Below are 26,081 nucleotides of genomic sequence, written 5' to 3'. Positions count from 1 at the left end.
AGCAATAAGGCGAATCGGTGGCCGGGGCAAGGGTGACACAGTGCAAATGGCACATCTCCCCGGAAAATACCGCACCCCCAAACACTACTCAGTTATTCTTAGAAATCTCCCTGGGTTCCCTGTGAGACAGGGTTCAACAGCCCGCACAGACAGGACAAAAAAACGCATAGGAGGCAGTTAGGATAACATGGATGTGGCTAAAAATACCCCTCAGAAACACACATAAAAAAGCCAAATCCAACAACAGAACGAGCTAAAAATATTCCAGGCTTTGGCAAAGAGCACAGAGTTAAATAAATTATACAAGAGCCATTCATGGGAGCAAGTTGACTTTCTCTCTTACGGGAACTTGGTTCAAGCTAATAAAAATAATAATTTACTAGCCACTGAGCTTTGCGTGAGTTTAAATTTAATTGGTGGGGCTTCTGGCGTTTGTCACTTCTTGGCGATTAGTGGGCTTGCCCTGGCCTAGGGCGGGGGTGTGGTGGGGGATGGGGGTGCCGAGGCCAGGGTCCCAGGCATCAGAGAAGGGTCTCTGGGGGGCAGAGCTCAGTGCTAATACAGGAGGCCGGAGGAGGCAGGAGGCAGCTTGGGGTTCTTCCAGGAAGACAGAGAAGGAACAAGCCAAGCTTGGCTATTTTAATTTGATAAATGATTGTACACCTTTAAGAGTGTGTTTTAACAATCAAGATACACTCCAGCAAGTTGATAGGATGTTCGCTGTCAACTTACATATGTCATCAGAGCGGGCTGTGAACATAAATAACGCGGGAACTTCAGGACGCTCTCGGGCTCTCAGGGGAGGCAGCAGGTCGCACCCCAACCTCTCACCCCCACACCCACACCCATTCTCTCTGTCTGTGTCTGGAGGTCCTAGCCAGAGAGGTGAAGGGATGTGGGAATGAATGTGTCTTTCTATTTGTGAGATTTGGTCAGGACCGTCCTCTCTGAGGAGGTCTCTCCCGCCAAAATAAAAGGGACCAGGACTTCTTGTTCAGAAAAAACATGTGGAGTTAGGCAGTGGATTTTTAAGTGAATCCAGTTTCCTGGCATTTTAAACTTCCACTCTGGTGAGAGTGTCAGGGTGGCATCCTTGGCTCTCGTTCTTCCCCAACTAAACACCCCCAACTCCCCATTCTATTGACCCCTGTAACTCCCCAAGGACTACATTTCCCAGAATGCCTTGGTCTAGCTCCAGACTCTGAGCCTGGGACCCTCTGGTTCCCTGAACTGGGAATTTCCAAGTACAGATGATAAAGTTCAAGCACAGCCTCTGGGAATCAGGGCTTTCCGGGCAGCGGAAGGGAGCCATGGTGGTCACCCCAGTGCCTCTTTGCCCTTCTTCCTCTGAGGCCCCAGGAGTACTGCCTGTCTTCCTTTTACCACAAACATCTGGCTATAAGTCCCCACAATGGTATATTCTGCCCTATTCCCTGGATCCTGTGCAGAGGCCTTGATTGTGGAGAGCAAAGTCCCAAGAGAGTTCTTCACTAACCCCTCACCCCTGCCCCAGCTCAGCCTGTACCCGAATCCCCCTTCAGAATCACATTGGAGGGGCCTAGTGGCCCTGTCCTCAGCCTGGCACAGCAAGGGAGGTCTTTGCCTATGGAGTCCTTGAGGAAATGCCTTCCTGAGTTATTGACCAATATGACTCTGGAGATTTCCCAAAAGAATCCCAGGACACAGCTGCGCCTCAGGCCCTTTGGCAGGCAGGTCCAGGAGCTCCTTTGTCCAGAGGTTCTGAAGTTCCAGATCCTGCAGGGGAGGTGGCCTGCCCAGGAGGCCTCCAGGTTGGTTGTGTGTATCTCCTCAGTTTCAGACAAGTGGTGAACTAGCTTCAGAATTCCAAGCACGTGCCTTGTCTCTTTGGCAAATTAGGTGACTTACTCTGTCCCATGTCCAACCCCTTTGCCTGCCAGGGAACGTCTCCCCTGGGGTTCCTGGCCCCCATTAACCTCAGGGACCTCATTCTCTTCCCCAATAGACATGGTGTAACAAGCAAAAAACAGAATCACAAGCACCGTGCAAGGCCTAGAAAATCACCTCGCAGCCCTGCCATGCCGGGAAGGAGCAGGGCCTCGAAGGGCCTCCGGCATGGGACGGCACTCCGCTTTGGCTCCGACGCTCTGCCCGCTGACGTTTTTATGGGATAATATACCGTTTAGATCACGCAGGCCTATTTGTCAGTGGGCTGCCCCTGTTTGTCGTAATATATAATACCACTGCCTCCTGTGGCCCTGTGAGCAGCTGCCACCGCAGGCGTGGGGCGTGGGCTCAGGGGAGGTGTCGGTGGGTGCTGAATAAGGGGACGCCCTTGCCCTGGTTCTGGACCAGCTCTGGGTTCACAGTGGACCTCACGCCTGATAGGGAGGTGTCCAGTGTTCAGGCTTAGAGCCGCCGAGCCTCTGCTTGTAGGCTGCAGCTGCAGCTGTCTACATGATTAGATTCCAGATTCTGTGGGCCAGGAAACATCTCTTTCATTCTGACCTGGGGGAGCGAACAGGTGGGTTGGCTCCTGTCCCTTCCCCCCCACCCCCAACCCCAACAAAGAGTCCAGTGTCTGTAGGGGAAGGCTTTTCGGCTGGCCAGACGCACTGCTCATTCTGAGTTAATTGGTAGAGTGTCCACTGTGTGCCTGGAACGGGGAGGGAAGGGCAAACAGCATAGCCCACTCCTCGGAGCAGGGATGTGGAAGATTTTAGGAATGAGGGGGACAGTGGAGTGGAGAACAGGTATGCTCCCCAGGGAAGGCTTCTGAACAGCACACAAGGGTGCGCAAGGCAAAGAAGAGCATGATAAGAGGTGTTATTCTGGGGTGCCCACCCCAAGAGCAGAATCTTACTGTGTAAGAAAAGAACCAAGCAGGGCGTGGTGGCGCACGCCTTTAATCCCAGCACTCGGGAGGCAGAGGCAGGCGGATTTCTGAGTTCGAGGCCAGCCTGGTCTACAAACTGAGTTCCAGTTCAGCCAGGGCTATACAGAGAAACCCTGTCTCGAAAATCCAAAAAAAAAAAAGAAAGAAAGAAAAAAGAAAAAAAGAAAAAAGAAAAGATCCAGCTGGCTATAGTCCTTGTGCAAGAGTGGACTCTGGGTCCATGGACACTCATTCCTACAGCCCGATGGGGGTGGGCTCCTCTGGGCCAGCATTCCGGGAGTGGAGCAGGGTGGGGTGGGGACTGCATTGAGGAGGAAGTGGGAGCCTGAGGTGGGCACCCAGGACACCGTGGGGAAGGAGCTTCCCTTTGGGTAGGTTCCACTTTAGGCCTGGCAGGTTTGTCCCCCCTTTAGAAACAGAAGCCCAAACTACAAACCTGGACATAGCTTTCCAGCCAGCAGCTGGCAGGTGAAGTGCACGCAGGAGCACACACACACACACACACACACACACACACACACCCCAAGTGTACCTGTGACAGTTCACACCTGCTCACTGTTCTCAACACTTTCAGGTAGGCCTTTTCACTGGTTCTGACATTCACATTTGTGCTGGCTCCTAGTGGCCTTCAGGGAATCACATTCCAGTGGCTGTGGCAGAGCCGGGTCATCTGGCAATGGTGGGTCCTTTTCCTCTAGGGCTTCCTGTATCATCTGCTCCAGCCTTTGGTTTCTGCCATCTTCTGATGGAGCAGAGCTGCAGGCCCCATGACCCTCTATGGCACCACCCAAGGCCTCCCTTAAATGTGTGCATGTGCGGTGAGCCCCCTCTGCCTCTCTGGCTCCCCGGGAAGTTGGCTTTTCCCTTTCCTGAACTCCTTTTGAGCTGGCCATAAACAGGTTGAGTGAGCCTATTCCCCTGTGTCAACTGCTTGTCGGTCCTCACCTTAACCCCCTGCCTACCCCATGCTTGGCCACTGGGCCTGGAAATGCTGCCTCGGCTTAGCTCTGCTGTCTCCCTCTCAGATGCTGTGACTTCTTCATCCAAACCTCAAACACACACAACTTGGTGAGGTCTTTCCCAACAAGCTCTCCGCTGTTTCTCTCTTCCTTCGCCTCTCCGCACTCCGGTTCCTCTGTCACTCTCTCTGTTCGTGGTCCCTGTACCTGTCACAGGAAGGACGACCCATACTCAGCCTGACCCTGACTTAGCCCCTTGCCTCACCCCTCCCTATGCAGGCCCCTCTGTCCCTGCCAGTTCTGTGTAACAGAGTAGCCGCTCTGTATCACCCCGGGTCACCTTGTGGGAAACTTGTCTGGAAACCAACCCCCCTTTTTGAGACTTTTTTTTACAACCCTTTGGGTATCCTAAAAATAAACTTTTAATTGTCTTTAAAGTAATACTAAAATCGAAACTAGATTAAATCACAACACATCTTAGGCTAACCCTGAACAAGCCCTTATCATTTCTAAATGCAGATAAGAAAACAACAACAACAAAAAATTGTACACAGCACCATATTTGTCTTTTAAAGCACGGCGGAATTTGTGGTAAATAATAACAAACCAGAATGATCAAGTCCAGAAGGTTCTTCAGTAGGAGGTGAGCAGGGAACACTTCTTCAGATATAGACTAGGAAGGTGAGGGCCACAAGGATGTTAGGACCCGCTGGACCCTCGCCCTGGCAAGCGTAGGACACTGGGTGCTTCATACCTAAATCTGTGCTTCTGTCTTCTGCAGAAGCAGCTCTGTCCCCTGTGTTGCTGGCCACCCTCTAGTGCCTCCCTGTGCCTTCTTGGGGGTTCTCTGTGTGCTCTGGGCGCTCTGTGAAGGCTTAACCACCCTATGGTGCTGTCTCCTCAATGTGTATTCATTAGCTCTTGCAGGATGGTTAACAAATAGCATCACGTTATCCTCGACGTCGGTAGTTCCAAGTCACAGGTGCTTATTATCTCAGATCCTGTGGGTCAGGAATCTGGGCCACAGGGTGGCTTGAAAGGCAGGTAGCTGGTTACCGGTTCTTGCTCCTGGGGCCATCCGGCATCCTTCAGCAGGACAGCATTTTTACTCAGAGCAAACAAGAGAAGAGGGGAAATTGGACAGAGCGCACAGTTTCCACAAGCTCCCCTGGAGGCAATGGCCCCTGTCATGCAGTTAACCCGAGGTTCCACCCATACTTGTGTGCATGTTGGGGTACAGTGGTGTAAATGCCAGAAACACTAGAAACTATCCTAAGGACTCCCGTGGCCATACCAGGCCCCTGCACCCCTCCCGCCCTGGTCTCTGGGTGCACCCCTCCCGCCTGGTCTCTCTCTGGATGCTGACTTACATAGAGACTTATTCTTCGGCTTTCTACCTTCAGATTGAAGCCTCCTTTCTCACTAAGGCCTTCCTGTCTCTCAGCCTTGTTCTGGCCCCTAGGGCTCTCAAAGCTGACTCCACACACACCCCACACCCCACTTCTCTATCCCAGCTTCTCTGGATCCCCCCAGCATTTCTGTAGACCCCCATCGTGAGCGTTCCCTGCTCCACGGGACTCTGGGGACACCTGAAATGTGTAAACCGTCCCTTCTCCCAGTCAAAACACTGCTGTCTGTCTGTCTGTCTGTCACAGACCCCGCAGCCTGAGCCCTGACAGAAGCTTGTTCCCCAACTGTGCCACTACTTAGGGGTCTGTGTGGTTTGTGTGAGAGAGCAAGCCAGGCTGCAGATCGAGTGCAGAATCTCGTGGCTTCCCCAGATTGCAGGCAGAGGCGGGGTGAGGGGATGAGGCTGGAGCCACACAGGCACTCAGAAATCATTAACAACTAAGTTAGAGTGGAACCTCCTCTGGATGGCGCATGGGCCTCATTCTGTGACCTGGACAGCAATAGTTCGTGTCCTCTGATCTGGGCAGAGTTTTCTCCTCTAGTCTTCCCTTTGCCAGCTGTCTGCCCAAGTCGGGTCAGAGTGTGCCCCGGGCCACCTTGGTACTTCCCCATCTGGCCTTGAGCTCATCTAGGCTCCAGAAAAGGCCCTAAGCAGACCTCCACCCTACCCTTGGCCCCCACTTTCCTGTAATAGGCAGCTGGCCCTGAGCCTGATGCTACAAAAAGCTAATCTGAGCACCAGTGTACATCTAGGTGTCAATCACGGTCAAGCTCCTCCTCCAAAGCTGCTGGGGTGGGGGGTGGGGGTGGGGACACTTCCAAGCACCATATGCTACCTTTTCAGCCCCAGCACTGAACCCCCAGCCCCAGTGCCTTCAAACTCTTTTTTTTGTTTGTTTGTTTTTGTTTTTGTTTTTCGAGACAGGGTTTCTCTGTGTAGCCTTGGCTGTCCTGGAACTCACTCTGTAGACCAGGCTGGCCTCGAACTCAGAAATCCGCCTGTCTCTGCCTCCCAAGTGCTGGGATTAAAGGCGTGCGCCACCACGCCCGGCGCCTTCAAACTCTTAAGTAGGCAGGGTAGGAGGAGTCCAGTTGGTGCCTTACCAACCCTGCCCTCAGAGCAGGAGCTGCCCAGCATAGCAGGGGCTCAGGGAGGCCGTTTTCTTGCTTTCCCACTGTATGTATCAAGGAGTGATTTCTTCCTGTTGTGACCCCTGATCCCATGACTTGTCACCTGTGTCCCAGCCTGCTGTGGAGAGTTAAGAGTGGTACTGGTGGGCGGTGGTGGCTCACGCCTTTCATCCGGGCACTTGGGAGGCAGAGGCAGGCGGATTTCTGAGTTCAAGGCCAGCCTGGTCTACAGAGTGAGTTCCAGGACAGCCAGGACTACACAGAGAAACCCTGCCTCAAAAAAACAAAACAAAAAAAGAGTGGTACTGGACTTCAGGTCCGTGTGTGTGTGTTCGTGCATGCACACACGCGCATATGCGTGTACGTGCTTGCGTGTATAGTACCAGCTTCTATCTACCAGGTCTCTTGCTGGGTCCATGGAGACCCCTCAGGCTGGCCTCCTCAGATGCCGGTTCCAGCTGTCCATTCTGAGGCGCTTGGTGCCGTGGGTATGACTTTTCTCACCTTACAAACTCCCTCATTCAGTCACCAGAATCCTAAGAAATTACCATAATTCCACCTTAGAGTTGAGGTGTGCGTTTCACTCATAATGTCCTTAGAGCCTAAGGCCTTGTGTCTTTTCCGTGCTGAAGGGAGCAGGGACAGACAATCTGCCACAGCGGCAAGGCTCTCAGAAAGCATCCCGCACCAGAGAGCAAGACCCCCAGCAGTACAGCTTTCTCCTGAGATAGGAAAGATGTCAGGCACAGCCTGAGTTCTGTGCTCCTTAGCCTCACTGTGTGGCCTTAGCTGTCTGATCTCTGTGTCTCCACCGAAAGCTACTTGCTGGTACCCTGTGAAAGAGGGTGTGGACTCGCAGGCAAATCAGTGTCCTCAAGGGCTGAGCAGTCCCCACCTCTGCTCAGCAGCCTGGCAAACTGATGCAATCTTGCTGAGAAGTGACCATGGATTCTCGCTAATCGGATCCCCAGACCTCTGTCCCGCTCTGTCTGGGCCTGTGGAGTCTCACGAAGCCTTTCAGTGCTTGCTGCACACCCCGGTCTCTCTCCTGCACGTGCTCTGTGCTTCTGGGTTTTCAGTTCTTCACTCTTCACACCTAAGCCTGGGAGGTCTTCCTGAGAGCCAGGACCTGTCCCTAGGAGAGCATGCCAGAATCAGGCAGTTGCTTCCTGCTTTTCCTCGCCCAGTATCCTGCTTTCTGGAGCAGAAGGCAGCTGTGTTGCATGCTTCCTTCCCAGGCCTTTCCCCTTCCTTTCTTATTGCAAGGTCCTTGTGCCCTGGGTTAGCCTAGATACGATATCTGGTACCAGGCCAAGCACTGCAAGATACAAATGCCTGCTCGGACTCTTGGACATGCAGCAGAAGGCTGAGTGGAGGGTCCTGTGGTGGTGAGGAATCTGAGATGGAGCGTTCACTGGGAAGGGGTCAGCCAGGGCTCTTCAGTAAGAAGAGGAGTTTGGGAGGGCCACCAGCGATCAGTTCCCTCTGAACAAGAACACAGTATGAGTCTCAGTGGCTGGAGACAGCCATACCTGAGGCAGTTGTCTGGGAAATGACACAATCTGGCACTGGCAGCACAGATTCCGAACACCCACAGCCCTGCAGCATCTCTGTAGAATATAGTGTCCCTTGGCCTCCAGGGGACTGGCTACAGCTATGCCAAGTCAGGCTGGGATCTCGGCTCTGGGTGCCTTCCTTCCCAGTTTTCAGGACAGATGGTTCCTGTGGTCAGCTGGAATTCTCTCAGCTCAGTGTGGCAGTTGACCCAGGGCCAGAGGCCACCATGTGCATGCATGTCTGTCCCTGCTCCTGTACTGCCTGCTTAAGCTCTTTGGCATAAGCTCTTTGACACGGATGGGCCGGTGTCTGCCCTGCCTAGGTGTGAGGTACCAGAGAGGTTTCATGGGCTTCAGTCTTGCTAGGTGTTAATAGGACGAGTCCTCCGTCCTCCAGGAAGTACAAGCCAGCCCAAGCTTCCGGGCTTATGGCTTACTCCAGGGAACCGTGGGATGGTGTCTGGGGGACATGACTGGCCCTCCCTCACCTCTAGCAGATGGGGTATTCCCAACTTCTCAGATAGTCAGTGTCAGCTGGGCAAGTGACCCTATACTTCATGTATCAAGGGGGCTTAGGAGTCTGACTTCCGGGTCTGGAGAGATGGCTCAGTGGTTAAGAGCACTGACTGCTCTTCTGAAGGTCCCTAGTTCAAATTCCAGCAACCACATGGTGATTCACAACCACCCGTAATGAGATCTGATGCCCTCTTCTGGGGTGCCTGAAGACAGCTACAGTGTACTTATGTATAATAAATAAATACATCACAGAAAGGTTAACATGCACACGCCTTTAGTCCCAGCTCTCAGGAGGCAGAGACAGGTGGCTCTCTGAATTTGAAGCCTGCCTGGTGTACACAGTGAGTTCCATGACAGTCAGAGCAAATACTGAGACACTGTCTTCTCAGGAAAAAAGAAAGAAAGAAAGAAAGAAAGAAAGAAAGAAAGAAAGAGAGAGAGAGAGAGAGAGAGAGAGAGAGAGAGAGAGAGAGAGAGAGAAAGAAAGAAAGAAAGAAAGAAAGAAAGAAAGAAAGAAAGAAAGAAAGAAAAGGAATCTGACCTCCAGCAAGAAGTTAGTCCGTCCAGTTCTTAAGTGCCCTATGCAGCAAGGCAGGCCAGTTAGGAGAGCCACAGCATACAAACCTGTTGCTCTGGAGCCAGGCCTGGGAGGACACCTAGTGTAGGTCCCTAGCCTCTGGGTGCCAGTGAGGGGGGGGGAGGGGCTAGGAACCACAGGCAGAATAGTGGCACCAGTACCAGGGATTTGCAGCGGCTCTCTTTGTTCCTGTAGTGCTGTGGGTCTGGGCGGTGGCTTTCCATAGAACCATCACACTCTGGCTGTGGGCCAGAGAGGTCCCTGCCACAAGGACACACACCCTGTGTAAGCATGAATGGAGGCTGGTGTCACACCGAAGGACCTGACTGGAGCTGCCACTAGGAGCTCTAACTTCCCCTCCCCCATATCCTTAACCTCCCCCTCCCCCATATCCTTAATCTCTCAGGCTGCCCTGTCTATGCAGCTCCTGTCACCAATGTGGGTCCTGGATGGGACAAGGGGTTACATAGACACTGGTCCGCTTGGCAGAAGGGGAAATCCAGCCAGCCTGGTGATGTCATTACCCACAGACACTCAACTAGGAAGAGTGAAAGTTTTCTATGGATATTAGTTCCATGGAAACTCACGCTGCAGATAGTATGACCAGGTGAGGGTCCGTGTCCCCATTCTGGTGTCCTTTGTCCTCCCTGAGTGGTCGAGACCGGCCATATTCAGGGTTATCCTTAAGGGTTACGGGCATGGCTGAGAGGCTCAATACAAGGGAGCAAGGCGGGCGTCCATAGCTGGATCAGAGTTTCCAGCCCTGACAATGGGGCCGATGCTTCTCTGAGAAGAGACTCAAGCATGTGAGTGTGCATTTGTAGGTCCCTGAACGTGTATGTATAGAGGTGTTTGTGTGAGTGTATACTGTGAACTTGGATGTGAACAAGTGTGCATGGGTGGAAGGCCCTGATAAACTACGCTGGGGTGGTCTTCCTTTATGTGGCTGGCTTATTTCAAGACACTGGGAAGGGAAGTGCCTGTTTAGTAGTGGAAGCTCTCCAAGCTGGAGGGTGTGGCTCCCAAGAGTGGCGTTGAGCAGCCCTACCTACCTTCTCATACCCTCGCTGCCCGTTCACCACCCTGAGGAGCAGCCCGAGCAGCCCGGGCAGCCGGGAGAGGTCCTGGATTCCCAGCCACCCTGAGAGGGAGGCACACAAGGGGAGGTGTGAAGGACAGAGAGAGGGTATGTGCCCTTGCCCCTCCTGCAACCCCAGCCCCCGCCCGTCTGTCCTGGGACACTGAATCACTCTGGGAAGAAGTCCAGTCCCCCTGCACCTCCCCAGTGGGGAGCCTTGGCCACCCCGCCTCCCGTCCTAGCCAAGGGGCTAAATTTACTCTTTTAATAAGAACCAGACTTATATCCGATTTTCCTTTTCTTTTATTAGTTCTGGGCCGTCGGTTGAGCCTGTCCCTTGTCATCACTGCCTCCCGGCCTTTTCCATGGTTGCCCAGTTGAGTGGTTCAACCACAGAGCTTTCCTATTATGGCCTGAGAGTGACTTCCTTTGGGACTTCCGGAAGGTTCTCTCGGACTGGCCAAGGGGCTTCCCGGGTTAGGTGATCATTCCCAGGCCCAAGGATGGGCCAAGCCCAACGCCCACTGCTCTGCATTCTTGGCCTCTCCTTCGGCCCCCGCCCCAGGCTGTGGTTGCAGGGCCTTCCATCTTGGCTTCCTCCTCCCCTTCCTTCTGTTCCTCTCTGGGCCTGTCTTTGCCTCTTCTCCGGCCACCTGCATGGAGCTGGCCCATGGCTTTTGTGGTGTGGGGCCCTGTGATGGCTGGGTGTCCTACCAGAGCTCCGAGGGCTGAAGGGGAAGTTCTGGAAGCCTGATACTGAGCTGCAGGCTGACACCTGCTGGCAGTGGGCTTGAAGTTTGGGGGCATTTTGGCCCCAGTTTAAGATGACCACTGCTAGCAAGCCTGCTGGTGAAGAGATCTGAGGAAAAACTGGACTTTGCTTCTCCAGGTGCTGTGAGGAGACAGCCTCGACCATGTGCCCTGACTTCTAGAGTGTTCCTAATTCCTCAGCCACTCTCAGGTCTGGGTCTTTCCTGCCACAAGAGAGGCAGCTGGGAGGCCGGGCAGAGTCAGACAGGTCTTAACGCTGCTGTCTGGGGCTGACTTGAGACTATGTCTGGTTCCCTTCCTCCCAAAGCTAGCCTGGATGTTTCTCTACATCAGGGGAGGTGGTGGGCAGACCTACCAGGGTCCACCCAGGTCAGCCAGTGTCAGTCTGCTAAAGACCGGAGAACGTGCACAGTCAATGTGCCCTCATGCTCAGGAATGGAGTTCGTAAAGGCTTGTATGCAGCTGTGGGTGCATACTCAAAGCCACACAGTCTAGACATGCATGCGCAGCCAGTGCTTGTCGCACCCCAATATATGTGACCTCCCAGCCACGCACACACACATTGTCAGAGAGGTACATTAAGAGAGAGAGAGATGTGCACACAATAGGAGACACACCCTTCGAGTGCTTGCATAAGACCCGTTCCCACCTCTACCATGTGTGCAGCCCACGTTCCCTGCCGCCGTCTGGTGCTGGGGCAGCTGGTTGACTCCAGCAGATGGGAATGCCAGGGGTCTCTGCATGCCCACAGAGCAGTGCACACCAGGGGGCAGCCTCTAATCCTCAACCTACAGCTTCAAGTCACCTGGCTTGACGAAGAGTCTCAGAACTGCTTTTCCACTGGGGCCTGGCACCCCCACTCTTAACCCCTCCTCCTCTTCCTCCTCTTCCTCTTCCTCCTCCTCTGCTACCACCAGGCAGGAGGGTTAGATAGGCATTGCCCAGCTTCCTAGCCGGCTAAACTAGAGCCTTTTCCTCTTGTTCAGCACTTGCAGAGAGCCCTGGATGGAAGTTCTGTTCTCCCTAGGGTTCCTGGAATGAGAGGAATGTGGGGTGGGGCAGAAGGGCTGTCTCTCCTTCCTCCTCTACTCCCTGTGGGATAGGCTTGGTTGAGGGGAGAGGAGAGCTCTGCCCCCCACTTTCCCCTTTAACTGCCTGAGGATTCACCTCTCTCCAGCCTGGTGTCTTGGGGTAGTTGGCCAGCCTGATGTCATCATTGCCTGGTTAGCCCTACAGGGGACCTAGGGAGGCAGAGCAGGAAGCCTAAGGAAGAGGGGAGTCTGAATGGGTGTGAGCAGGAGGGTGGGAGCTGGCACAGGCAGTGGGTGCAGCCGCCAGACACAGAACCGAGAAGGCCCATGCCAGCAGCCAGTCAGCTGGGCTTCCGGAAGCAACAGGAGCCCAGAGAGCCTGGGAAGGGGCTTGTTTCTCTGGAGCTGCTGCCATCTCAGGGAGCTGTGGCTTTATTATTATTATTTTTGTTTTTACAACCCATTTCACAGTTTCCAGAAGAGGAGGACACTGTCTCAGAGGCTAGCTTAATTCAAAACAAATCCTCGCTCCCTGTAACTCTGCTTCTAACTGTCCCACTGACTCAGGAGAGTGTCAGAATGCCAACACAGCCTGGCCAGAGAGCTGGTGCTCGGGCAGAGGGCTAGCTAGCACCTGGCCATCCAGCCGCCCAGGACTGGGCTCTGGTGTGCCAGGTCCTTGCGGGAGATCCTTGGCTCAGTGTTAGGCTGACAGACCCTCAAGGTGATGTTCTCCAGGGTCCTTCACATCCAAGCTCCTAGGCACCCTAAGGTAGTCTCATGACATCACGTCTGTGGACTGTCTCGGCCATGTGAGCAAGAGGAAAAGGGCTGTCTCTTTTTCCTCCCCTGCTCATGAGTTAGTCGTGTCTAACCATGTAGACCACTTTTGCCTCCTGGGCACTGCAGGTTGTTGCTACCCCTACAGGCCACAAAGAAGCCTCATGGTCACTGAGATCTTCAGGTTTTCTGGTTTCATTCTCTTGTGTGATTAAACAGGTCTGGCCCAAAACAACCTTACTATTTGGCTTATTCGGCTTACACTCCCAGGCCATAGTCTGTCTTTGAGGAAAGTAAAGCCAGGAACTTGAGCAGGAATCTCAATGAAGAATCCATGGATGGATGCTGCTTGCTGGCTCCTGTTTAGCTAGGTTTTACACACACACACACAAACACACACCAGGACCGTGTGCCCAAGGAATGAGGCAGCCAGCCTGGGCCCTCCTATATTAATAATCAAGGTGGATCTTCACAGACGCACCCACAGCCAACCTGATGTAGGCAGTTCCTCTGCAACCCCAAGTGACATTGAGGGGTCCCCATGTGCTGGTGCTGATGGTCAGCCCTCCCTCCAAGGAGCATGGCAAACCCAGCAACTCGGTCTCTTTCACGGCGGCGGCAGCGGCAGAGAGCATCTTCCCAGAAAGGGATCTGAGAGCTGTGTGGGGCCTGGGCCTCCGAACGGCCATTCTCTGCTCTGTCTAGCAGTTTCCTGAGCCCTCCTGCTGCTGGCAGCTCTAGAGCATCCGTGATCCAGGTGTGGCCCTTGGCCCCATGCAGGTCACTGGCCTTGGCGTGGGGACAGAGCAGCCTCCTACGAATGGGGCTGTGCTTTCTGCGCGCATTGCCTGAGGTGTGTCAAGTAGGCCCTCTGGCAAGCTGGCTTCCAGCACGGTTTTCTCAGCCAGCCAGACATTCAAGCCAGGCCTTCATGGTGTCCTGGGCAGAGCTGAGGTGGGCCTGGAGCTGAGACCAGAGCTGCCGTCCAGTAGAGCAGCTGGTGGGGTCTGACATGCACAGAATTGCCTGTCCCAGAGGCCGTTTCCCCCTCACACTTCCCAGACCTTTCCTGGGAAGATGTTCAGGCAGTGGGCTCATCTTGTCCCGCAGAGGGGTGACTGGATGATCAATGGCACCATTCTGCAGACCTATTCAGCTTGGTCCTTGGGGCTATGGGTTGGGACTGCGCTGTGCAGAGTAGAATGTGTTCTGTTCTTTAAGACCTGGGAGCAGTGCGGTTGGTGTAAAGATCTGAGAGCCTGACGTGAGGAGCCCCCACCCCCACCCCACCCCCACTCACTGTCAGGAGCCCTTCTGGGTCTGTCCACTGTACCAGGCTTCCCAGTGTCCTTCTAGTCTGGTAACCAGCACTCATAGACGGGGGACTTTGCCAAGAGCAAAGAGCCTTCAGCCTACTTCCTGGCCGGACTTGGCCTGAGGCAGTGGCCCTGGCCCAGGGCCCAAGCTGAACTGGGATCCCAGGCAGCCACTGCACCAACCCTGTCTGAGGTTGGCTCCTGGTCAGCAGGCAGAGTTTAGAAGGTGGCTGCCAGGTCTGCCCAGGGCTCTGTTTGCCTGGCACACGGCCATCGCCGCAGTCCTCAGCGGTGTAGGTGACAATAGAAACACAAGTCCCTGCTCCTGGGTTTTTTTTTGGGGGGGGGGGTTGCTTAGAGACTGGGTAGGCTGAAGAAAACCTCAAGGAGCCAGCAGTGTCTCTTACCCCATAGGAGTCGGTCGCTACCTACCATGAGGCTGTCCCCTGGCAAGGCCCACAGGATCTCTTTTTTTTTCCCCACCAGAACAAGGATGGTGGGGAGAGCCCCACTCCTCCACGGGCAAAGTCAGGACCATATGTGGTCTATGCTGGGCTTGCCTGGGCCACCCCAAACTGCTGCAGGGAATGAAGTCCCCTGGAGCAGTGTCCCAGGAAGTTGGTTATGCCATAAGAGAACTCTGTGCCAAAGTTACCAGTGCCCAGAAGGGGGTCCCTTGAAACACTCATGGCAGTGACCTCTGGGCAGGGGATTTCCGCTGCCTTTTTATTGCTTGGACAGATCCCGTGGCATCTGGGTGAGCAGACTGTGTTTCCCCTCTTCGCTTTTCATCATGAGAGGGAGGAAAGGGGTGGAAACCCACATGAGGCGGGGGGTGGGGTGGGGTGGGGTGGTGGTGGTGGTGGTATGTGCTGTGACCGGTGACCCTGCCCCCACCCCTTTAATCTCACAGACTCCACAGGCAGCAACCCCTGCTTTAATGGGCTTGGTAGATGGATACAGGGAACTCCCTAAGAGACCCCCGTGTCAGAATACAGGCCACCGGAGCAGCCTGTGGGGTAGGGAGCTGACCAGGCTGCTGAATTGTCCCTCAGGCCTCCAGTCAGGAGGACCCTCTTCTGAGACAGTATTGGAGCCAAGCTTCAGGGTCAGGATCGAGCTCCTAGGTTGGAACATGATGGCTTGAGGTACAGTGGGCTCTCTGACTTGCCGGCCCAGTTGCTCAGACATCCGTCCAGCTGCCCAGACCCAGTGGCTGGCTGGCTCTTGGGGGAGCTGGGGATTTTAACCAGTGAGTTTTCCTGCTGACCCCCTTCCTTGCCAGGGGATGGGGGTGGCAGGGGGAGCTGTTGACTCGCCTCAGTTTCCTGGATCCGTGGGCACTGCGGCCACCTTGTGCACTGTGATGTGAGAGAGCACCAGCTTCTCCATTCTCAGGCTGAGATCCTGGAGAAATTGCTTTTGCAGACCCAGTTTTTGGACTCCGTTGCTTCCCATGGCGATGCTTCCCTAAAAGGGTGCGGGGGTGGGGTGGGGTGGGGCGGGGCGGGGCGGGAGAAGTAGAAAGGCCTGGGAGACCCGGGCCAGCTAGGCGGGGCGGCCACACTCAGCCCACAAGCATGGCCCCCCACAGTCCCTGGAGCAAGGCAGGGAGGCCGACACTTCCCTTCCCAGCCTGGAGCCTCCTCCCCTGGTGTGGATACGCCTGTGGTCTGGACTGGGTCCCTTGGCAATCCCTACCATGTGGTCTTGTTCGGGAAGTCCCTGGCTCTTGGGGTACCTTCAGCATGTTCTTCGTGGGCCTACACAAAGCAGAGGACCCCATTCAGCCCTGCCCGGGTCAGCACTCACATGCCCTTCCTCTGGCGGTGTCTAAGGTCTCCTCCGCTACGAACCCATCCCCTCATCCCCTCAGACCAGGAGCGGAAGAAACCACTTTCCAACCACTAGGCTGGAAGCTAGTGGAACTCAGTAGAGATGCCAGGGTCCCACAGGGGCAGTCCCCTCCCCTACTGACTGCTTCCCTACTGAGTCACCCTGTGTTTGGGAAGTTCCCAGGGCCACGCCAGGCGAGATGAGGCATCACCAATATACCAATTCCCCTGCCCCCTGGGCGGGAAGCTACTACTGTGACTCACCTTGGACTGGCCAGACTCCACCCTACACTGCTTTGCCCTCCACCCCAAGATGGCCATGCACTAGGCTGCCTGCCCAGGGACGGAAGTGGCAAGGTCCCAGGGCAACATGCTGGGGTAAAAGACCAGTATTGCAGCCCAGACCACCCACTGAACGGCCCTGTGTGCAGAGGCTTTCTGTACACATATGAGCCAGTAGCCATGACAACCAGGGAGACTTACTTGGCTTGGCCCTGACGACTGGACTCTGGCAGAGACGGGGCACAGACCATGACACCCACCAGTGAAGGATGCAGCTGGCTGGTGGGCAGGAGAAGAGGGTGGGCAGGCTGTGGAGGCTAGCCTAGGGTCAGGGGCAGCTCACCATCTGCTGCATTCCCAGGACACTGAGAAAAACACTGGCCCAGCCCAAGAAGCCCGGGACTCTGACTGTCAGATAAGTGACTGTCTTCTGCTCAACGTCACTTCCATCACTGGTCCCAAGTGTTCCACGGAGGGACTTGAAGAGATACTCTGTATAGATCTGGAGTCTTCCCCTGACTAGTCCATCTTCCTCTAATCCAGTCTCCCCTTATTCATCTGGGACTGGGTCCCCTTGTCTAACCAGCCAAGTGGCACTGGGACAAGTGAAGGGCATTTCTCCCATGCTGCCCAGGACAGGGCAGGGACCTCCGTCCCTGCGGCAGTGGCTCACAGCCTGCAGCTGGGGCCTTGCTGGTTCTAGGTACCTCACCTGGGCCCTCTCAGTGAGGCACAAGCAAAGCTGGCTGACAAGTTCACTGGCAACAGAGAAGCCTTCAGGTGCCAGTGCTGTGGCCGGAGGGCCGTGCTAATGAGAAGGCCCACAGGGAGTCTGTCCAACATGCATCCTCTATGTGGTTTTGACGCCACGCTAAGCACCTAGTTGGTGGTGACGGTGATGTAATTAACTGGTGGTCGTACAGTTATTATGGCGGAGGTGATTGTGTGCCTACGACAGTAGAGGGAACGATGACGGCTAGGCCACGCGGTTGCTGATGGTGTTACTGATAGAGTTGTCGGTCATGGTGGTGGTGATATGCGTGCCAGCAGCAGTGGGGGTACATCTGTTGTTAGTGGTGATAGGAATGATGGCACGGAGTAGATAGTGATGGTGATGGTGGTGATGTGGGTGGAGGTGGTGATATTTGGTTGTTGTTGGTGGTGACCTGGGTGGTGATAGTGATTCGGGTGGTAGTAGTGATCTGGTTTGTGGTGGTGATGACCTGGGTGGTAGTGGTGATCTGGGGGGTGGTAGTGGTGACATGAGTGGTAGTGGTGATATGGGTGGTAGTAGTGATCTGGCTGCTGGTGGTGATCTGGCTGCTGGTGGTGATCTGGCTGCTGGTGGTGATCTGGTTGCTGGTGGTGATCTGGCTGCTGGTGGTGATCTGGCTGCTGGTGGTGATCTGGCTGCTGGTGGTGATCTGGCTGCTGGTGGTGATCTGGCTGCTGGTGGTGATCTGGCTGCTGGTGGTGATCTGGCTGCTGGTGGTGATCTGGCTGCTGGTGGTGATCTGGCTGCTGGTGGTGATCTGGCTGCTGGTGGTGATCTGGCTGCTGGTGGTGATCTGGCTGCTGGTGGTGATCTGGCTGCTGGTGGTGATCTGGCTGCTGGTGGTGATCTGGCTGCTGGTGGTGATCTGGTTGGTAGTGGTGGTGAGGACATGATGGTGGCCGAATTATGTGGGTAGTGACAGTGGTGATATGGCTGGCTCTGGTAGCACTATATGAGGGGTGATGTAGGCGGTGGTGGTGTTGACGTTGGTGGTGTGGGTTTTGATGGTGTTGTTGAGGGATGATATGGACAGTGGTGGCTGAAATGTGGATGTAGTGATATGGTTGTGGGTGGTGATGGTATGTCAGTGGTGGTGGTGTGGGTGGTAGTGGTACAGATGGTGGTTTTAAAGAAACAGGGTTCTACTCCTAAGACACTAGAGGCTCAAGAGGCTCAGGACAGTGGGTGTGATTGTCAGACACTTGTGTGGGCAGCCTTTCCTGCCATGGGTTTTTTGGATATTTGGATCTCTGTGGGAGTGAGGGTACCTGAGGGTCACCCTGGAGGAGGGCTTTGAGGAATGGCCTTGTGCTTCTAACGCTGTATCATGGAGTGCCCACACACACTCTCTGGTCCTCTGTCCACAGCCAGCAGCCGTCTGATGGGAAACCCCCCAGCCTCCTCTTTCATGGGCAGCTTCCTCACCAGCAGCCTGGGCTCAGCAGCGTCGGCACACCCCAATGGCCCCACATCCTCTCCCTCTGAGCCGGCCTACCGAGGATCCCACCCTGCCACCTCTCAGATCTGGTTCTCCCACTCCCATGAAGGTAAGTCAGGTCCCAGGCTTCCCTGCTGGCAGGCCCTGTCAAGTGTGCTGGGGCAGGGGGCTGCCTCCCTGCTGAGGAAGGCTCTCAGGGGAGGTGGTAATTGGTTGGAAATGGGATGGCCCCAGTAGGCACTGGTCCTGGCCAGATGTGTGCTCCAGATGTTGGGCAGGGAGGGCTCCAGGGAGCTAAAGAAATGTGGAATGCAGCTGGGCCAGCCGGACTGGGCTGTGCCCTCCACCATGGGCTGCCCCCACCTCAGACTCAAGCAGGCATGGGTTCCAGATGTGTCAGCTGGGAAGGGGAGACAGGGAGAGGAGAGCTGTCAGCAGGCGGAGACCGCTGTGGCTCCCGCCCCCAACTGCCGTCCTGCCTCTGATGAAGCTCCTCCTCAGCCTCCAGCCTTGCTTGCACTTGGTGCACTCCTGCACCTCCGAGGTACCTGTTGCCCTCAGACACCACGAAACAGTGGTCTCTGGAGCCCTGTTGGGAACTCCAGGCCTCTCCGGGCTTTTCCCAGAATACAACTCACCTTGTCCAGATGTCTGAGGTCTGCTTTGCACTTTGGTCTTATAACTTGGAAGGTGGCCCTGGGTCCCCAACATCCCTGGCCTGGTCATTGCTTGTGTTCCTTCGACTGTGCATCCCCCTTGGTGCAGGAAGGGTTAACCCCCCTCCCTGTCTGGCACGAGGGAGGTAATTGCAGTTGGCAGCGGGCACATAGAGCTCTCACTCCTGGCACCAGGCACTGCCGTAACTCAATGACTGCTGCGCTCAGGCGTCGTGTTTACAGAGCGCAGTGGACCCACACACGGTGCACAGCCCGCCCGTGTTCTAGGCTGAGAGATTAGCGCCCGGCACTGCTGGAAGCCTGAGAAACCTCTCTTTGTGCAACAAGAAGGGGCTGTTTCCCAAACAGGACAGGTGACAAGTGAGGGACAGTTGTTTGAGTAGTCTGGTCTTTGGGCTCTGCTCAGAGCACACATGTTGGGCAGGTGATAAGAAGCAGCTCTCTCCTGGGTGGAGGGTAGGCCAGCGGGGTCTGGAGAACCAAACCAGCAGAGTGGGGTCTTCATCCCAGACCCATCTGTGATGCTTCCTACCTCTGCCTTCTCAGCAGAGTCCTGGGTGGATACTGGGTTGGCAGAGCTGGGCCCTAGTAAGACTCCCTGGCCAGCTGTGGGTGGCCCCAGGCCCCGCAGGAAACACTTGATCTCTATTCTCCAACCAGCCTTTTGTGTCTGCTGGGCATCTCCCAGCTGGTCACAGCATCTGGCTCCCGGGATGTTTGCAGGAAGGGATGAGGGTGGCCAAGCAGGAAGAACGGGCAATGGAGGCTACTCAAGAGGAGCTGCATCCCCTGGACGGACCATAGGTGCACTGGGATACCCGGGACACCTGACCTGATTTCTGTCCTCATAATCGGCAGTGGCCCGTCAGTGCCCAGGAATGTCTGTCCACCTCCTACTCAGTAGGTACACATGCCTGCTTCCTCTCCATCCTACCCCAGGAGACACCACCAGCAAGAAGGGCAGTTTGTGGGTGGCACCACCTGCCCTAGAGCCCAATCCTGTTCCCTATTGGGCCACTCTTTCCAGAGGGTGAGTGGAGACCTGCTGGTAACACCCATAACCATTTACTTCCCCTTGTGTCAACGGTCGTCTGGTAGAATTGCTTATGACCCACCCTAAGCGCCCTCAAACCTCAGACCCCACATGAGGCCCAGCCTCTGCAGGTCCTGTTTCCATGGCCAAGCCCCAAGGATGCCCACTTGGCTGGCGAAAGCCAGTATCCAGGCAGTGCGTTGCAGACAGTTCTCGGCTCTGTCCCCCATCCTGACTCGAAGCCTGGCTGTGTCACAAGGAGAGAGCTTTTGTCTCTGAGACCAGCTCCAAGGGCAGCAGGAGTCTCTTTGCCTGCTGCTGGGCACCCACTGTGGCAGGTGCAAGACAAAGTTCCCAGAGTCAGGTAGGGGAGGGCCATCCCGGGTGCATGCAGGACAAGAGGCAGGATGTTCAGGGCTCCACCCTGCAGAGCACAGGGCCCACTGGGGGCTGGAGACAGGCGTGTGGAGGCGCAGCGGTCCCGAAGTGGAAAGTGCACACCTTTCCAGTCCCACGAGAGTGGCGCCAAGTCCACATCTGTCTGGAGTCATATGACAGCGCATACCTCTCAGGCCTGAGCCTCAGGTTACCTCTTCACCATCAGCTCCTCCCCACCCTAGGGTGTCCCCCCTCCTCCCCGCAGGGGTTCCCCCGTCTTCTACGTCTGCAGCCTTACTCCCTGACAGGCCACATGGTGCAGCCTGCTCTGTGCGGTAGAGGCCAAGGCGGGCGGGGTAGGAGCGAGTGGCAGTCTGGCTGGCTGCCCTGGCAGCGTGCCTGGCTGCTAGTCTGACGGGGTGCCAGCTGGCTCCACGTGCTGGGGCCTGTTTCTCGGCCATGTGTGTACAGGAGGGTGGGGGGCAAGGCAGGCAGGGGGCACGCGACAGGGCCAAAGAATGGGGGCCATCAGCATGGGGGCTTCCTGGGCAATAGGCCAGGAGGCCCAGCTTTAGCCTTCTCCTGCTCCCTTAAACCCCCTCTAGAATGGAGAGAGGCAGGGACTCTCTCAGCTTAGCTTGCTCGCTGCTGCCTTCTGCCTGAGCTTTCTTGTGTCTAGGGCAGGTAGGCCAGGCAGAGAGGGCTGACAGGGAGTGGCTAACTTCATGTGGGAGTTAGTGGTAGGTGCTCTCTTACTCTTGACAGGGACTCTCAGGCAGCCAGAACACCCTCTCCTCACCATCTGTAAGGCAGCTGTAGAGCGGGGGATCAGGCTTCCTGTGTGCCTGGAACAGCTGGGGGTTCAAGGGATGCACCCTAGTGTTGGAGGAGCCGCCCTGGAACATCTGGCCCAGAGCAGGATCTGCTTGTTGAGCCCCAGGCCTTCTGGCCCCTTAGCTCACCCAAGATGATGGGTCTTGCCAGAAACGGACAGCAGGGCTTTGGGGTAGGGTGGACAGCAGAACTAGCCTGGGGCAGAGGTGAGTGGCTAGATGCCAACCTGGCCTGAGTTGCTGGGGCTGGGGTGTGGCACGGCACAGCTGGCCCTATTGTCAGTGAGCTCCCCCCCCCCATTCCCCCCCCCCACCACTGCCTGCTTGGGACCACCCACAGGGCAATGAAAGAAGATGCTGTTGCTAGGGGTTTGGGGATGGATACAGGAGCTTGGAGCTGACTCAGCCCTGCTGGTCCATGGTCTCTTATGCCACCTGGAGGGGGAGCCATGGGTACACGTGCCAGCACTGGCTGCCTGCCTAGCCAGCTTCTGTGAAAGCCACACCCACCCTGGTGGCCACTTCTCCATCCCTGTCTGGCTGCATTCCAGTGAGACAGGAGCCACCACCAAGTGTACACTGCTCCACCAGACCCCACACACTCCGTTTCTCCAGCTGCCTCTGTCTCCCTCAGTACCTTAGGAGGCTCCAGAACTTACCACAGGGGCAAGCAAGCAGGGGCTGGAACATGTCCATCCAGGAGACAGGTCCTATCCCACATCCACCCTCATGGGTGGCCCATCAGACTCCATCCCCTGGTACTGCCCCCTAGTGGCTGCGCCTGCCCTAACGCTATTTCTTCAGACCCTGGATGTCGCTCCCATTCTTTTTTCTATTCCATTTAGTTTTCTTGAAAGAGACTCAGCATGTAACTCAGGCTGGCTTAGGACTTGCTATGCAGACCAATCTGGTTTCTAAATTGCAATGATCCCTTGGTCTCTGCCTCCTCGTTGCCGCTGTGGGAATGAGCCCTTGCACCCTGCAATCTCTCCTTTTTTTTTTAATTTTATTTTTATTTTTTTAAGATTTTTTTAAATTATGTGTACGAATGGGTTTCTCTATGTGGGTACAGGTGCCCATGGAGCCCAGAAGAGGGCATTGGGTCTCCTGGAGCTAGGTGACAGGTAGTTGTGAGCCATAAGATACAGATGCTGGGAACAGAGCTTGAGTCCTCTGCAGGAGCGGCACACACACCTAACCGCCTGAGCCATCTGTGCACCTGCTGTCTCTATGAGTGAAATGTCCCCTTTCTGTCCGCACCCTTATCCACAAGGAGCTTCTGGACAAGCTAGGACAATCTGGCCACCATAAGATTTGGAGGACACCATGGAGTGAACCCTGAGAATCAGGAAGTCCCACTGGATAGAATACCTCCAGCCAGCCTCACTGCAACCTGCAGGAACCAATGACAAGGTCTCAGAGCTTCACACTCTGGTTGTCACAGCCCCAAGAGCTACATTGGCCTTGGGTTCCTGTGCTCAAAGGCTCTGAGCCTGTTTCTTCACCTGATTAGTACACTGGTTATCAGAGCTGCCTGGACACAGAACAGCCAGCTCCTTCTCTCTGCACCTGTCCTCAGATATACATTGGGGGTACAGAGGTGGCCAGTGGCCATGGTCACCAGGCAAAGTTTCTTCCTGGTTCCTTGAGTCCAACCTGGGCAAAAACAGTTGCCAGCCAGACGCACCTGCTCACTGACCGTGAGTGGAGTCCCGGCACAGTGGACCACCCAGAATTGCTGCTGAAGCTGTGGGTGGCAGGGCTATTGTCCTAAATGCCAGCAGGTGCTGGGGCCACATCCAGGATACTCCTGTGTCATGGTTTGCCGCCCATCATCAGTTGAGTTCCCCAGCCCCCTTGTCCTGCCTACTGGCCAGGCACCTCCCTGTGATGTGGAAGGCTGTCCCTCTGGATCCAGGGCAGCCTGCCCATGGGAGCCTGGCTCCTCGGGGCACTTAGGTATTCCTCTCAGCCTGGGAATATGGAGACTGCAGGGCCCTGTTCCCTGAGCAGTTGTGGGTCAGCACTCTGCAAGCCTTAGGGAGGAGACATACCCTGAAGGGTGCCATTCTAATCTCCAGCCACTTGGGTGGCCAATCCTGGGAGCTAGCTGCACTTTGAAATCCTGGCCTGGATGGCTAGGAGTCTGACCAAATAGGGTGAAGGGACCCTGAAGGAGGAGGGGCACTTGGCCGGGAGATCTTGGGTTGTTGCTAGGTTATTCCTTTCGGTCACTAAAGCAGAGATGGCAAGTGTCCTGTGAACTGGCGGCCACATCCTGTCTGCTCCCAGGGCAGACATTACTAGTCAATTAAGCGGCATGAGAATCTGGCTTTGGGATTCGTAGCGCAGCACTCCTGGTCCACCAGTGAGTAAAGTGCAGTGGAAGTCACTGGCTGTGAGTGACAGGCAGGCATCTGGGAGAGGGCTAGCACCAAGTCACTGTGTCACCCTCCTGTGGCAGCATCCTAAGTAACAGGAAACATGAGACAGGGCACTTGAGGAGCAGGACCCACCCCTGAGGTCCCAGGAAAGTAGGGGTTTGTAGCCCATCTGAGGACCTTCTGGGTGGACAAAGAGAGCCGCTACCTTATGGCTTTCCTACCCAGGTGCCTGTTCACCTGCCTGCCCTGCTGCCTTGTCTTTTAAATGTTGTTTCTAGGTGGCCTTGCTACCAGCCATCTTTTCTTTTTCTGCCTATTGATCAGGAATCCTCACGTTGGCCATCATAGGGGCTTTGGTAGTTGTGGCAGCAGTAGGACAGAATGGAGCATCCTAAACCCAACTTCCAAACCTACTCAGGGCTGCTTCCCCAAGTCTGCCAGGAGTTCCAAGGCAGCAGGTGGCCACAGATTCGTCATGTGATCTCTGGAGCAGCCGCAGAGGCTGTAGGGAAAGGGAGGGCCTGGGGTCTGGGCTTTCCAGCAGGGGAAGGGGCAAAGCGACCTGGTGGTCAGACATGTGAGTCATGAGGCTCTCTCTGCCTCAGGGTCCTCTCCCTGATTCCCAGGCTACCCCACCAGGGTCCTCCCTAAACCCTCCCAGCCCAGGCTTGATCTTCTCCCTGCCTTGGCTTCCGGTCTCAAAGCAGCTGCACTGATTCGAAAGTCGGTTTCTATTTTCCTCTTCAGTTCGGGGAGTACTCTTGGGGAAAAGGAAGAAAGGGGCCTTTCTGTTTCTGGGCTGAGAGGACCCCCCTCTCCTCACCATGTTTCCTGGGGCTCCTTGCCTCTCCTGTTCCTCTTTCTCAGTCAGTTCCTCATCTGAAGCCTGGGACATGAAGAACCTCCATGCATTGAAATGGCTGGTAGATTCAGCCCCACACCCTGGAGTGGCAGCCATTTCCTTGGCACCCAAAGCACCCTTATTCAGTTAGCCAAGTGTCCACTGCCCCCAGAGAGCAGGGAGAGGCTCGGGCCTCATCAGGGCGTGCAAGGGGGAAGGGGTGTCTGTGCCTGGAAATGTCTGGGAAGGAGGAATTTACAGACTTCTGTTTAAAAAAAAAAAAAAAAAAAAAACCAAGGCCCGTAAAACATTTAACAGCAGCCAATTACGGGGGACAGCTGCAGTGTTTTACCTACCCCCCCCCAGGCCCCAACCCCCTGCCCAGCTGCTCTCACCCAGGCCTCTTGGCTTTTGTCAAGTCTTCCAGGAGCTGAGTTTAATCTGGCTAACATCTGCTGCAGATGTGTCCACACACACCAGGCCAACGGGGGTAGCTCTTTCAGCCTCGGCTTGCTCTTCAGCAAGAGGGGAACAGGCCTGGCAGTGGGCACTGTCCCCAAGTCCTCCTGTGTGTGGTCTGAGGGTGTGCTCCCATCTGGGCAATGGCGCCACACCATACAGGCAGGTTTCTGTGTCACGGAAATCTCTGAGTCTTCACGTGGCCCCTGCTTTGTGACGCAGATGGAAAGATCTCTTCCCAGTGCGGTGCCAACGAGCCACTGGAGTTAGGACTGTTCCACGGTGTCATTAGTCGGGAGTCTGCCCATGGCAGTGGGATCTGAGGGGTTCTAGGTGGTCTCTGATCCTGACTTGTGTGTGTCTGCTGTAAACTGTTTACGAGTTCTGAGTCCTTTCCCTGAGCCGGGTGCCAGGGATGGATGGTCCAGAGCTGCCTGGTCCCATGCCACAGAGGCTCCCCTTCTTCAGCATCCAAGCAGACCAGCTTCTGGAAGCGAGGGACAGACAGGCATTCTGTGGTAAAAGAATGAGGGAAACAAAGTAAAGATGCCCTGAGTGAAGCTGGGCTGTGAGCCTGTCCATGACCCCACTGTGACACTGAGCTCAAGTGCCCTTTATCAAATAGCAGCACTTCTTGCCCTGGGTTCCTCCCTGGGGACCGTGGCATCCTCCTCCCCTCTGCTTATTGTAGTTGAGGAGACCAAAGGATTTCCTTGTCCTGGTCCCGTGCTGCCTGAGAAGTGAGACTGTTGGGAACTCTTGGGGACAGCAGTGGTGTCCCCAGAGAGAAGCTCTTCTAGGGTCTCCATGGGGACACACAGAACAGCATACAAGCAGAGCCCAACTCCCGCCTGGTCCAGCTGCTTCTCTTCTAGTCTGTCTGTAGTTTGGGGAAATGCCGGATGTGCTGGCCGAGCATCTCTGAGTGCTCACCCTTCATCCCTGCCCGATGCTCACGGAGGATCTCAGAGTGCTCCAACCCCACCCACACACCGCTAGCCTTTAGATTCATACTGAATTGATGGAAGACCTTGGCGTGGAGGACGTGTGGTCCCTCGTAAGAATACCTTCAGTGTGACCCAGTCTCCTTAAAGATCCTTCACCCCATTTAGCAGAGAAAGCCAGCTGTCCTGGTGACAGCAGTGG

The 26,081-nt window shown here is 55.4% G+C and overlaps 1 protein-coding gene across 2 annotated transcripts in view; it reads left to right on the top strand.

Annotated features, from left to right (window-relative positions):
- Bahcc1 (BAH domain and coiled-coil containing 1) overlaps positions 1–26,081 on the top strand; it is a 56,893-nt gene that overhangs the window by 4,460 nt on the left and 26,352 nt on the right. For both annotated transcript variants that reach the window (XM_085829362.1, XM_085829361.1), the window contains exon 2: positions 18,260–18,439. In XM_085829362.1, coding sequence (XP_085685488.1) covers positions 18,260–18,439 — 180 coding nt within the window. The remainder of the gene's footprint in view (positions 1–18,259; positions 18,440–26,081) is intronic.

Source organism: Mus caroli, unplaced genomic scaffold (assembly GCF_978045245.1).
Source record: "Mus caroli unplaced genomic scaffold, Mus_caroli_1 scaffold_13, whole genome shotgun sequence".
NCBI lineage: Eukaryota > Metazoa > Chordata > Mammalia > Rodentia > Muridae > Mus > Mus caroli.
The sequence above is the reverse complement of the archived record's forward strand: the minus strand, read 5'-3'. Positions and strand labels throughout refer to the sequence as shown.